The sequence below is a fragment of the Schistocerca gregaria genome, chromosome X (assembly GCF_023897955.1).
Source record: "Schistocerca gregaria isolate iqSchGreg1 chromosome X, iqSchGreg1.2, whole genome shotgun sequence".
NCBI lineage: Eukaryota > Metazoa > Arthropoda > Insecta > Orthoptera > Acrididae > Schistocerca > Schistocerca gregaria.
Window position 1 is genome coordinate 523080617 of NC_064931.1, and position 14216 is coordinate 523094832.

The 14216-nt window shown below is 40.7% G+C and overlaps 1 protein-coding gene across 1 annotated transcript in view; it reads right to left on the bottom strand.

The window, feature by feature from the left end:
- The window catches only part of LOC126298179 (uncharacterized), a 199038-nt gene that overhangs the window by 31808 nt on the left and 153014 nt on the right, over positions 1 to 14216 (bottom strand). Inside the window, exon 6 of the mRNA XM_049989488.1 lies at positions 12831 to 12969. Within this exon, the coding sequence (XP_049845445.1) occupies positions 12831 to 12969 (139 nt within the window). The remainder of the gene's footprint in view (positions 1 to 12830; positions 12970 to 14216) is intronic.

Consider the following 14216-nt stretch of genomic DNA (forward strand, 5'->3'; position numbering starts at 1 on the left):
TTTGGTTTCTGTACAAATTATAAATAGCCTTTCGCTCCCTGTCTTTTACTCCTGCCACCTTCAGAATTTGAAAGCGAGTATTCCAGTCAACATTGTCAAAAGCTTTCTCTAAGTCTACAAATGCTAGAAACGTAGGTTTGCCCTTCCTTAATCTAGCTTCTAAGATACGTCGTAGGGTCAGTATTGCCTCACGTGTTCCAAACTGATCTTCCCCGAGGTCGGCTTCTACTAGTTTTTCCATTCGTCTGTAAAGAATTCGCGTTAGTATTTTGCAGCTGTGGCTTATTAAACTGATAGTTCGATAATTTTCACATCTGTCAACACCTGCTTTCTTTGGGATTGTAATTAATATATTCTTCTTGAAGTCTGAGGGTATTTCACCTGTCTCGTACATCTTGCTCACCAGATGGAAGAGTTTTGTCAGGACTGACTCTCCCAAGGCCGCCAGTAGTTCTAATGGAATGTTGTCTACTCCGGGGGCCTTGTTTCGACTCAGGTCTTTCAGTGCTCTGTCAAACTCTTCACGCAGTATCATATATCCCATTTCATCTTCATCTACATCCTCTTCCATTTCCATAATATTGTCCTCAAGTACATCGCCCTTGTACAGACCCTCTATATACTCCTTCCACCTGTCTACTTTCCCTTCTTTGGTTAGAACTGGGTTTCCATCTGAGCTCTTGACTTTCATACAAGTGATTCTCTTATCTCCAAAGGTCTCTTTAATTTTCCTGTAGGCAGTATCTATTTTACCTCTAGTGAGATAAGCCTCTACATACTTACATTTGTCCTCTAGCCATCCCTGCTTAGCCATTTTGCACTTCCTGTCGATCTCATTTTTGAGACGTCTGTATTCCTTTTTGCCTGTTTCATTTACTGCATTTTTATATTTTCTCCTTTCATCAATTAATTTCAATATTTCTTCTGTTACCCAAGGATTTCTACTAGCCCTCGTTTTTTTACCTAGTTGATCCTCTCGTGCCTTCACTACTTCAATCGACGGTAAATGACAACATCATCTGTAGACAATCTAAGAGGGCTACTTAGATGGTCTCCTAAACCTTTATATACGAGCTATTTCCACAAAGTAAGTTCCGTTTGGTTACATAAAACTTACGTGTACAAATACAGAAAAATGCTTATTGTACAAAAATCTAAAACTGTTACACTACTTTTCTACATAGCTTCCGAAATTTTGTAGGCATTTGCTATACCGTGGCACAAGTTTATGTATGCCTTTTTCAAAGAAGGTTGCCGCCGGTGTATTCAACCATGTGGTAACATGCTCTTTCAGCTCGTCATCATCGTTGAAGTGCTGACCAGTAAGGGCAGATTCTAGGTGTAAGAAGAGCTGAAAGTCGCTAGGAGCGACTTACAGTTGTGCTTAACATCCCCTTCAATTGTGTGAACGAGTTCATCAGTAACCATAGACGGGCGTCCACTTCGTTCTTCATCGTGCACTTGATCACGTCCTTCATTGAACAGTCTGACACATCTTCTAACCATTGAATCACTCATAGCATTTTGTCCGTAAATTAGCAGATTTGTCGATGAATTTCCTTTGATTTAACTTTCTTTGCATTTATAAAACGAATCACAGATCTGACTTCACACGCGTCTGCATTTTTAATTACGGCTGGCATTATAAAGAAGCACTACAAAGCACACATCGGCAGTAGCGATCTGAAAATGGCGTACATGTCTTCTCCGTGAGTCAGAATAACTGCCGCACATGCTCGGAACCGTGATTGTAGGGCTGCCCCGGATAGAAGTAGAAAAAATGTGTAACCATTATGGGACTTAACTGCTAAGGTCATCAGTCCCTAAGCTTACACACTACCTAACCTAAATTATCCTAAGGACAAACACACATACCCATGCCCGAGGGAGGACTCGAACCTCCGCCGGGAACAGCCGCACAGTCCATGACTGCAGCGTCTTTAGACCGCTCGTCTGATCCCACGCGGCGATAGAAATAGAAACGGAACTTACTTTGTGGACCACCCTCGTATATCGGAAATAGCAGAGGACCTATAACACTTCCTTGGGGAACTCTAGATATCACTTTTGGTTTATTCAATGATTTTCCATCTATTACTACGTACTGTGACCCTTCTGACAGGAAATCATGAATCGAGTCGCAGAACTGAGGCGATGCACTATAGGCGCGAAACCCGATTATAAGTCTCGTCTGAGGAAATGTGTCAATAAACTTCTGGAAATCTAAAAATATGCAATCCATGTGACATTCCTGATATATAGCACTCATTACTTCGTACGAATAAAGATCTCGTTGTGTTTTATAAGAACGATATTTTCTGAATGCGTGCTTGCTGTTCCTCAGTAAATCGTTTTCATCGAGGTAGTTCATAATGTTCGGAAACAACGTATGTTCCAAAATCCTCCTGAAAATTGACATCAGTGATTTGGGTCTGTAATTCAGAAGGTTAATCGTATTTCCATTTGTTGAGTATTGGCGTGACCGGTGCAACATTCCATTCTTTGTCTATGGATCTTTCGTCAAGCGAACGGTTGTATGATTCTGATTGCTAAATATGGGACTATTGTATCAGGATATTCTCAAAGGAACCTAATTGGTGTACTATCTGGACTGAAAGACTGTATTAAGTGATTTAAGCTGCCCCACTACACTGAGGACATCTACTATTAAGTTACGCATGTAGGTAGCTGTTCAACATTCAGTTCTGGATTGTTACCTTCGTCTTCTTCGGTGAGGGAATTTTCAAAAACTGTGTTTAATAGCTCTGCTTTAGTAGCGCTGTCATCGCTAATGTTACCATGGGTGTTGTGCAGTTAAGGCATCGATTGTGTCTTGCTGCTGATGTGCTTCTCATACAATCAGAATCTCTTTCGAATTTCTGTCAGATTTAGAGACAGCAAGTTATCCAAATGCAGTCGAACTAAAACTTTCTCAGTAATTAAAAAAACTTAATTCTATTCACATAAAAATTAAGAAGATTGTAAATTGTTAAATGAAAGAGCTATTAATAAATATGTGTCTGAGAAAGGGTCCATTTAGATATTGCTACCTGTGCCTAGGGCAGTTGACAGCAGTGTTCCCTTTGGCGGTCCCCTGTGACCCTACATAAATACAGTCAGAGAGACAGTGGTAGGACACATTCCACACCGAGATATCAAACTACCCACGTCAGTCAAACGCTTGCGTGCGTTGTGCCTCAGATGGCGTAAGAGCTGGGCAGCCTCAAATGCGTTTTCAGTAAAAGTAGGAAGTGAACTCATGAGGACTGTGCACCGTCCTGGATCGTTTAGGTTTCACGGAAGTAACTGTTTGTGTGCCGCCAAAATGTTGACAAAATCTAGTGGAAAGTAACGAGATTTTTTTCCACTTTTAAGGTGAGCTATTAGCTTTTGGTGGTTAGAAGTCATGGAAACAGACCATTTTTCTTGGAACTTTCAGTATAGGGCGTCCCTTAACTGTTAATACTGCTGTTTTCGGTAGGGATATTATTTACAATACTAACACTTATATTTTGTAAGTGATAGCTTTTGCAGAATATATCAAACATTTTTTTCAGTGTGCACAAAGAATAAAGTGGACTTGCAGACCGGAAATTATGGTCAGTATGTTCTCCGTCGCTTTCTGGCTGACCGCAAAAATAGCTTTCAGGTTCTTGTAGACGGCGAAGGTAGGTGGAAAGCACGCACAAACAATTTAAGAGTCTTTTCATAACAACATAATGAGGTAACGGTAATTTGATTATGACCCACCAGCCCACACAGGATTGAGATAAAACATGATAATATAGAAACTGGCAGCATGGAATTTCCATTTAAGGGCGTTACTACAACGTAACGCGACTCAGATGCTGCTATACAACTTGATTCAACTGCCTCTACCGCTGTCCTTTTATGTAAGCCCTTCATAAATTACATTACATGTGGCACAAAAAGGTCCTGCTCATTTTTGTATAGGACTAGTAGTTTGCACCTAGCGAGCCAGAGAATATAAAAATCTCATGAGTGGTTTATGAAGACTAGCTACCACGTTGCGGGTTGCATAAAATGACACCAGTAGGCAGCCGAACCACCCTGCACAAGCACCGTCGTGCAGACAAGAGATTAGTGTGCCATTCATGTCTTTCTGACTTCCGTGAGGCAAATGTAGAAATGTGAACTATGGCACGTTTTTACCAAATGGGTCCAAACAGCACTAACGTGCTGTTCATCTCTCCTTGACCGCCAAAGTAGAAACACCGGTAGACATCCATCGGAGAATGAAGGATGTGTGTTGGGTAGCTCGTCCATCGAAAACCTCCTTTATAGTATGGTACACCAAGTTCCGTACTGCTTCATGATAGCACACATCCCCATATTGCAAGTGTCGTAACGCAAAAGTTATGCCAACTCAAGTGAGAGACACTCGAGCACCAGCCCTGTACCCTGATCTCGCCTTTAAGGGTCGAAGATTCCTGTCGGACGAGAATGTTCAGTAGGCAGTAACGGACTTCTTCACGCAGCAGGAGAAAGTATATTAGTAAACGGGTATCTTCAACCTAGTGCTTCTATGGGATGTTTATCTCAGTGGTCACTGTGACTTTGTCTGATTGGCATACCGATTCTGGACTGTACGGCCTCCAAACCGAAACCTTTTCATCGCCCCATTTAGAGCCTGCAGGGTACAATATGATGAACTTTAACCAAGAAATCTCAGACTTCATAATAGCTGCAGATAGTAATGTGTGAAAGACTAGAGGGTAAGTGTGAATGAGGAAAAAATTGTATAAATTATGTACTTACCAGAGGTGGAACAACAAGGCAGGTAAAATCATTGAAGTTGAATCAACAAGTGTTTTGCAGCAGCAAGCAATACTGGTACGAATATAAATTCGTGATGAAGTTTCATGTCACTCTTCATACCCAGACTTAGTCCATATTTCTAAGCAAGGGCCAGACCAAGTCAAGCCACATGCTAGAAGGGAACATCATTGAATCTGCTGTGAGCTCTTACAGTAGTCCAAAAGTGTCATCTGCATTAGAGAGACAATACAGCACGACAGACCATGACACAAAAAGAAATTAAATTAGTGTCTGGTGAAAAAAAGTGAGTGTATCATTTAAACTGATATGTTGTCATAATAGTTTCACTGAGTACAACTCCAGATAAGTCATATCTGACATCATAATAATAGGAAAGTAAGCTGTAACCAAAGTGGTCTTCTTTTATGTTGGAAGGACTTATCAGTTTAACCGATTGCCTTTTGGGGTGAATTTGTTGACAGCCGCCTCCTTTTGTGCTTCAAGGGTCACATCCTATCCAGAATATGTAGAGCCAGCCCACAATTTCCCATCTTTGACGACTGCATTTATACGGCTGATAGAATTCAGGAGATAATTTGCCAGTGAATACGGTCTTAACACACCTTTCTTACTAGTCCTCGAAGCCATAAAAATGTAGTATAAGTGAGTTGACGTGCACTAAGAGAAGTTCGACAATGTGAAGGTCCACTGTTGCGTACTTTATTATTTAGCCTAGTCTGCTATGTCAAGGAGAGGTCTTATTAACTGTGAACCACTCTTTATGACCGAAATGTAGACTGAGACGCTGAAGAAGATGACAATATGACTAGTACATATACACCTCCTATCCGTTCCCGTAGTATGGGTATAACATGATATTACACAGCCTGTCACCCATTCTGACATTAGCAGTCTGCTTCGTGCTCTAGGAAATAGGATGAATTCACAGAGATAACAAACAGCTTCCAGCATGGGACTACTACACAGTCCAGTCACATTAATGTGCCCACCCCCTATTTTCACCGTCAGTAACCACTCACAGACGCCATGGGTCAGTATTAGCAATGGAGGATACGTATGAGGCGTGTATGGAGGGCGTGTGGGGGTGGGGGGAGGGGGGGCGGAAACATTGCAGCTGGAGCAATTTACCTGACGTCGAAACCGGTATGATCGTTGGCTTTCAGGCCAAGGGTGAAAGCATTTACGAAAGGGCAAAGTTTGTAAGCTTTGCCTACTGCCGTGTTTAAACTATACGGTGCAAGGCAGAATGCCGCTGGAAATGAGCGTACGGCATTGTGGGCCGGGAGTTCCCCATTCGGGGAAGTTCGGCCGCCGAGGGCTAGTACTTATTGCATTCGACGCCACTTTGAGCGACTTCCGCGTCGGAGATGATGATGAGGTCAACACAACACCCAGTCCCTGAGCGGAGAAAGTCTCCTGCCCCAACCGGGAATCGAACACGGGCCCCTTGGCGTGGCATTTCGTCGTGTTCACCACTCAGCTAACGGGGGCGGACTGTCCAAAACCGTTGCTGAGGCAGTGGTGGTGCACCACGGTCCATAGAAGACAGGGGGTGAAGGACAGCTGTGGAGATGTTTACAGGCGAACCGATGTCCAACTGTTGAGCTTCTCAACACCCAGACGAACCAAGGGGCTACCAACAATCTCTCCTCAACGACTGTTCAGCGAACGTTATTGCCCACGTGCCTCCGCAGCAACGCTTTGTTCATGCAACCGTGCTGAATGCCGTTCATCGGTGACGGAGGCTATAATTTACACACCAGTACCACAGCTGGACGTCCACTGAGTGCGACAGCTGGCCTTTCCAGATGACAGATGGCCGTTGGTGTGTAAGGCACGAAACGTCTGAAAGCAAACACTGTGCTATAGTCGTCGGGAAGGTGAAGGCCTGAGGAGGGAGTGCTATGGTCTGGCGAATTATTATCTCGTCATTGTAGAAGTCATAATGGATCAACATAAGTATGCTTCTAATACTGAGGACCATGCTCACCCCTCATGCTGTCTGTTTTCCTTCGGCACCTTGGGATCTACCAGCAGGAAAATGAAGCGTGTCACTCAGCTCGCAGTGTAGGTGCGTGGTTCGAAGCGTACCAGGATGAGTTTACCGTACTCCCCTGACCACCAAACTCCCCAGATTGAAACCCAGTCAGAATCTCTGGAACGACCTCGACCGAGCTGTCCTCCCTATGAAATCTCAACGGATAAGTGTTTCTTACTTGCGGTCACATTAATGAGACTGAACTGTGTACGTATACTCGTATATTAATATCATTAGCTGGATGACTGGAATTTTTGTACAGCTGACAGCTTACACCAGCCCATATGCCGTGAGTAGGACGAAACATCAAGAAAGGGGATAAAATGAAACATATTAATTACGCTGCTGTTTTAGAATTTCTGAACAGTTTCCACAAACATCATTTAATATCATCGCATCTCCATTGATTTCATCCTCCTTGACTTCATACATTTTATTTGGGCGAGTTTAACTGAACTGGTATCGTGGAAAGGGGCTGACATTGTCGCTGTATGTGTTCCTGAGGGTTCTATGATGAGTTGGGTCTGTAAGGATAGCATCCAGCAATGATATTTGTAGCTTTGTTTTTTGGTGTATGAACACATTGGTTTCATCATACGATTCATAATTTCCAATCACATGGGGCTTGATAGACAAGTACTTCTAAAACGAGGGTATCAATCGAGTCGAATCACGAGCTAGTTGTCCAGACAAAATTCCTACTGAACATGCTGGAAATGTTTGAAGCTGAAAGACTCCAAACGCAGTACTCTCTCTGGGAACCATTGCTGAAGTCTCATCAATGGGCGGTGTTCCATTAAGCCATGCATTCGATATGGATATAAAATACCGGAAGCCACCTGGTATCCTGTGTTGAATTGTAATGGCACTACAATCTTTGATAAGTTTATGTATGTCACCAGAGTAGGGGTATCACACTCTTCATGCACAGCCCTTGGCTGACATTCTACGACAATGTGCTGGCAACCTTTTAGTGTATAGTTTTTTGTTGGTTCTCGATGATTGTTTACTTTAGGAACATGAGTGTACACCGATATAGTGCAGCTTTGTAACTGATGTAGTGTTGAAGATGGCAACAGAAAGTTCGCTTCTTCAGTGGAGTGTGTAACTGTGTTGATAGGAAAATATCACTTACTGAGATAATGACGTGGTAGACGCACTGCACACCGTAAGTATAAGCTTCTACTGTGTACATGTCACGGATTACCATGAAAGAAATTCACAGTTCCATCTTCCAAGCTAATCACAGGAAGTAACTACTCCATGTTATAAAGGCACAAATAAAAAAGTATTGCGTCATTTATATTTTTCTTTTGATAATAAAATAATTTATCGAAAATACCCGGTTTTAAAAACGTTACATAAATAATTGCTTGAATCACAGCTAACGAAATAACGGTGTTTTAGTTCTATTCTTAAGCATAACATAGAAAACTAGCCTCACGTCGTCATTGGTTTCGGATGAGTACTGTAAAGGAAATTTTTCTCCTTAAAAACGTGCCTTCGACGATGGAACAAGTGAGTTATTAAAGAAAAAAAGAAAAAGAAAACTCTTTGGTAACACACACCAGCCGTAATCTGATAAATCGTCCACGAATAAAGAAATATTGTTAAGGTCAAGTTCAGTTTCAGTTTCATTGTAGCAGTTTACAAGGTGATTCGTGGCTATTGGTACAATTCAAACAGTTTTTATACAAACGATTCCTTTATTACACTTGAGCATAGAACTGGTTTAATTTTGGAAACACAACCACAAGTAACAATAAAGCTTTTTTTCACAGCAAGGAATAAGCACGTACATTATTTTCTGGATTAACATTTGGACAGATGTATTTCAGGTTTGACCTGGCTCACAGAATCTTGGAGATTCGTATTTCATTGTGTCAGATTAATATAACTCTGCAGTTTATATCACGAGTTAAGTGTTAGAGCCTTTCAAAATTGAGCAATAATTAATATACATTTCTTAATTCTACTTATTTTATAAACTTACTCAAAACAAAATAGTCTTACCATCAATATTATAACAGTTCCTATAAGAAACGTAAACAAGATATTTGTTCTGTACGTAACTCTCGTATTGTATTTTCCTGTATAACAAGGGGGTAACGCCTGGAAACAAGTTTACACTGTGATGTGATTTCTACATTTCAGTAGCATAAGACTGTCAAGCAAATCAGTTACTTGAATATAAGAATATCTTAAAAGTATATATAATATATATTGAATTGCATGAGGACGAAGACAACTGCAAACTAATATTAACTATCAGCACCCATTAGATGCTAGTTTAAACTGAAATGGTGAGACCTTTGGTACAAATTCATGAGAAAAATATAAGGAAATATGTTTCAGCTTCGATGTTAGCGTTAATAATTGTTACACACAGTGTAATTTAAACACACGACATTAATGGAACCTCACAAAAATGGTATAATTAATGGGAATATGAAGCCCCTCTGTCCTATCAGGAAAGCGTTTAACAGTCTCTTAAGAATGATGTGAAAAAGTCACATAAAACATGATGCAAATTTCATAAGAAAGAAATACAGTAGAATTTTAAAAGATTCTATTAGTTTACAAAATAAGCAGGACTCTCTTCATACAGCTTTAATTTTAAAATATTGAACAACATCTAGTTGTAACTACACAGTGCATTACTTTGTAATTCATGTATCAGACAAGATTTGGAATAGGCATCCAGGTTTCAATATATACGAACAAAGATTTACGAGGACATTTCCGCGTTTCCATCTTGATTTGTTTTATTGAGTCATCTCGACGTAACGATTACGAAAAACATTGTACAGTCTGCGTTGCACACGGTTCAGAATTCTAATCCATCTCACATATGCGCCATCTCCAGGTCTGATTTCTGTTCATGATAATCACCTCTGCGTCAACTTGGTTGACATTGCTTTTGCCTGTTTGTGGTGTAACCATGTTATCGCCTACTAGACTGTCCCTCAAGGGGTAGTCTACTACAGCGAAATGGTCGAAAATTATACCAATTACCAGTAGCAGACCATCTTGAAATTATGTTTTATTTGTCTGTACAAAGAAATCAACACGTGAACTACAAATGTTCGTCTAAAACTACATTCACACCTTGACATAACTTCTGAATATGTTCAGCGCCTTACAAGTCTACTCGTACGAGGTTCCAGAATTAAGTAGCGTGGCAACTACAAGAGACAGTAAAAAACTGACATAGGTTTACTGAGATTCTGTCCAAGTATATATTCTGAGTACACTCAGTGAATTTGTTCCAGAATGTTCCACAATATGCCGCGATGTTAGAACATAGCGTACATTTTACTCGCATGAATCAGTTTATACGACAATAAATTTCATGTCATGTTAGGAAGATCATGTGAAGGCCTGTACAAATGAAAATCTGAGTAAAGTTTGGGGCAGGGTTACTTTTGATCCAGGAAAGGAAAAGAAAAACGAGATGACATTCGGTATTTGAAGATTTCAGGACAAATAATGCTAGAAGTTAACAGGGATATATGTACACTTGTTTTGTTGATTGTGAAAAGGCAGTTGATATGTTTGGCATGAGTATCCTCCATCAGACCTTAAAAATATTCGTAGAGGAACAGAAAACTCATATAGGAAATGTACATTAGACTGGTGATGAGGAAACAGATAAAACGGATGTTGGAAATCTTATTAGACATGGGTTCGTTTGTCGTCAACGGTTTTCACTGTTTATACTAGTAAGTTAACATACGCTATACAGGAATAGAAAACGCAAGAGACACAACGCTAGGAGGAGAAACGATAAAGATAATTAAGATGGTAGATGTCAATCAGCCTTAACAGAATCCTAGGAAGATGTACACTACTTTTAATGATACCAATGGGAGCAGAATATTTCTGATACAAGAAGTTTTGCAAAGACGAAAGATTTGTTAAGGCTAAAAGAAATTCACATAGAACTAAGGAAGAGATTGATTGCATGTTCTGCCTGGAGTGCGGTTTTAGGTGGCAGTCACTCATGGACAAGTAAAAAGAAACAGGAAAACTGGGTTATTTTTAAATGCTGTTGCGGAGACACGAATAAAAGTTAAATGGACTGACAGAATAAAAAATGAAGAAGTACATCTAAGAATAGGAGGATAGTTGTGAAAATGATAAGGATGGGGAAATCATTTTAACTAGAACACATTGCGATTAAATCTTCTGGAACGAAAGATCATCGAAGGAAATGTTGCAAGGTAGAGAGGGAGAGGAAGAAGAATGTTTGGAATCTTCTATTGCATCAAAAATTGAAGCAGCTGGCAGAAGATTAAGGAAGATACACAGGTCAGACGAAAGTGGAGAGCGCCCAGTCAATGCTTATCGTAAATCAGATATACCAAAGAAAAAACATTTTACATTGCCCAAAAAATAAAATAGGCGCAGTATTGTCAATAAACTCATTGAAATTGTGTGAGATTTTACTGTTACAAAATGGAATGTCGGCCCTTTCACCAAAAGAGGAAGTGGAGCGAGTCATGGTAGCTTCGAAGTTTCGCAGTATTAGACGTGCTTCTCATCACGACTTTCCTCTGCTTCATTGTTGATAGTGTGATTATTTCTTATGAGCAGAAAGCTCATGTGTTTCTGTCTTCAATTTGCCTGGAAAATTCACAAGGGCTGATAAGATATTCAGTGGTTGATACTGACCGTGTACAAAGTAACATGGACATCCCACATAATTCGCAAACTGTTTTAGGCATCGATAATAAGTTTTCAGTTACTAATTTCTTGTATTTGTAACGTTTGTGTCTTTTGTATCTATGGAAATACTGCCGCAACTATGTTTTAATGGAAACATTCACTTTGTTTATTGGTATTCGAAACATTTCGGAAAGTGAAGTTCACTGATTTGTTGACAACTGAAGAGAAAATTTCCCGAAAATAAATAGGTAATTCTCTAAATACAAGATCGAAGGTAGGGGTCAAGTCTTTATATCTCATTTCCCTCAGGTGTAAACATCGCTGAGCAGAGCTCGGCCAGGATGCTAAAAACGGTGCGTTGAAGAGTGGACAGGTCCTGTCACGCATTTAGATGATTGTCTGACTACCTTTTTTTTTTTTAAGAAAAACTAAACACTGTAAACCTCCGCAAAAATTTTGTCAGTGAAATTATTTGTCCACGAGATTTAGAATTTCATTAACAAAAGATTATCCTTCCATTAAAACAAAGCTTTTGCTATGTGTATCGTTAGATAAAAAACATACAGGTGTTACTAATACAGAAAAGTACTTGCCCATTCGCGTACAGCCATTCACTGTTTACTGTTTACAAGATGTTTCAGTGACCAAATTACGTAATTTAGCTTATATATTTGATCACTTTTTGTTTTTATAGCATCTCAAAAAGGCAGCGACGAAATCATTTGAGTTTAAGTCATGGAGAGACACACTATCAGTTTCATAGCTTATGAAGTTCCGGAAGGGTTTATGACTAATGCTAAATTAAAGGAACAAAATTTCGTTTTTTGTGAACTGTTCATACTAGTGGTGTAACTATAGCACCGCAATCTGGGAGAAGAGCTCGAGCACCGTACTGCAGTCGCTTGAAAGGTGTACGAAACCCATTATTAACAGGAGCTATGGCAAGATAATTCTAGAATCTAGCGCTGATGCTAAGAAAGCTGACATAAAGAAACGATCAACCGTTTTGGTCTCCCTTCCCGCGCTCGTGAGATGACGAAAGGTGGTGTTCTAATTACAAAAGCACTAAGTGCTTACACGGATAATCTCGCTGTGACTGATAATTATTCTGGGTGGGGCAAGTATCGAAAGTTTTTGCGGAAACAAAGAATTAATTATTCGTTGCTTGCTCTTATATACTGTGCAACTACTGAGTTGCCACCAGGAGGTAAAGTGACGGTCGTATAGATTAGTTGATCTTCAGGTTACGAAGTCCAGTATTAGGTCAAGGGATACATTTATAATCTGGAAATGACGGCAAGAAGCAGAGAGATGCAGGTTATGCCATTTGGCGCCGTGGCCAGGGAGAGGAAGGAGTGCGTGGCTGCGTGTGGCTGCCTCCTGCTGCTGCTGCTGCTGGCGCTCTCCGGATCGGCTGGCCCGCGACACACCAGGGAGTCTACAGGATACTGCTCACAGTGGATCTGCGGACAAACACAAGTTCTCAGCTCCATATTTCCAGATTAGCAGCTCAACAGTAAACATGATAACATTTTCCAAATTTTTCAGCATATAGGAAAACTTCAACTGAAAGAAATACATTGAGCTTCTGAAGCAAATAACTGCAGCAAACTTTAAAGAATGTATAACTATTTTTTCGTGGCAGTGAAAGATACACCATCTGCCCAAAAAGCTCCGAGACTGATTTTCTTACTGACGTACAAGCCACGACGGCGCAGTACTTAGATGGCAGCTTGAAACTACAAACGACTGATAAGCATTCGACCAGGCAGCTATGTGCAGGCAGTGTTAAGTAGTGGACGTGCACCAGTAGTGTATCAACGCTGATATGTCACAAATCACGATAGAGCAACGAACGGGACATCTACAAATCAACTTTTTAAGACATTTCCCAGGATGTTTCGAAGAAGGGTAAAGTGTGTGCAAAATTCGTGCAACACACTTTTTCTCCTGTTCAAAAACAACGACACGTGAACGCCTGCCGCCAATTTATTGAACTGCAACTTGTAGGCAACCTTTTTGCGCAAGACTTGGTGTTATGAATACGAACCTACCTCAAAACGACAGTGGGTTTTTGGTGGCTTGCCGAGTCCCAAGAAGGCGCGCACGTGACGCGTGAATAGAACAACATTCCATAGAAGGACTTCTCTAAAAGTCCCTCATAGTTGTGTGAACGTTCTGTGCTTTGTACTCAAGCGTGAGGTGGGGCGTGGGTGAAGGAGGTGGGAGAACCATGTAGAACACCTGATGCAAATAAAACCACGATATTAACTTTTCTCTATTTTTTGTTAATCCAGTCTCGAAATTTTTTGGATTGAAGGGATATGTTTTGCGAAAAGAAGCCCGTTAGCACTCTATATTTCAGTTTTTATTTTCTATACGTCTTTTCGAGCGCAAGCTCCGTTTTTGTGTTTCCAAGTTTCACTTGAAGTTTTTCACCATGGTGCGTGAAGCTGTTGTACCTCTAACTTGTGAGAAATTTCGTGACTGTTAGCTTCTCCATACTTGCCCTGATGTCACAGTATTTTCTACTCGAAGAATCGATATCGGAAAAGGAAGAGAATTAACTCACTGTTAATATGGCTAAACCCCCCCCCCTATGAACCATGGACCTTGCCGTTGGTGGGAAGGCTTGCGTGCCTCATCGATACAGATAGCCGTACCGTAGGTGCAACCACAACGGAGGGTTATCTGTTGAGAGGCCAGACAA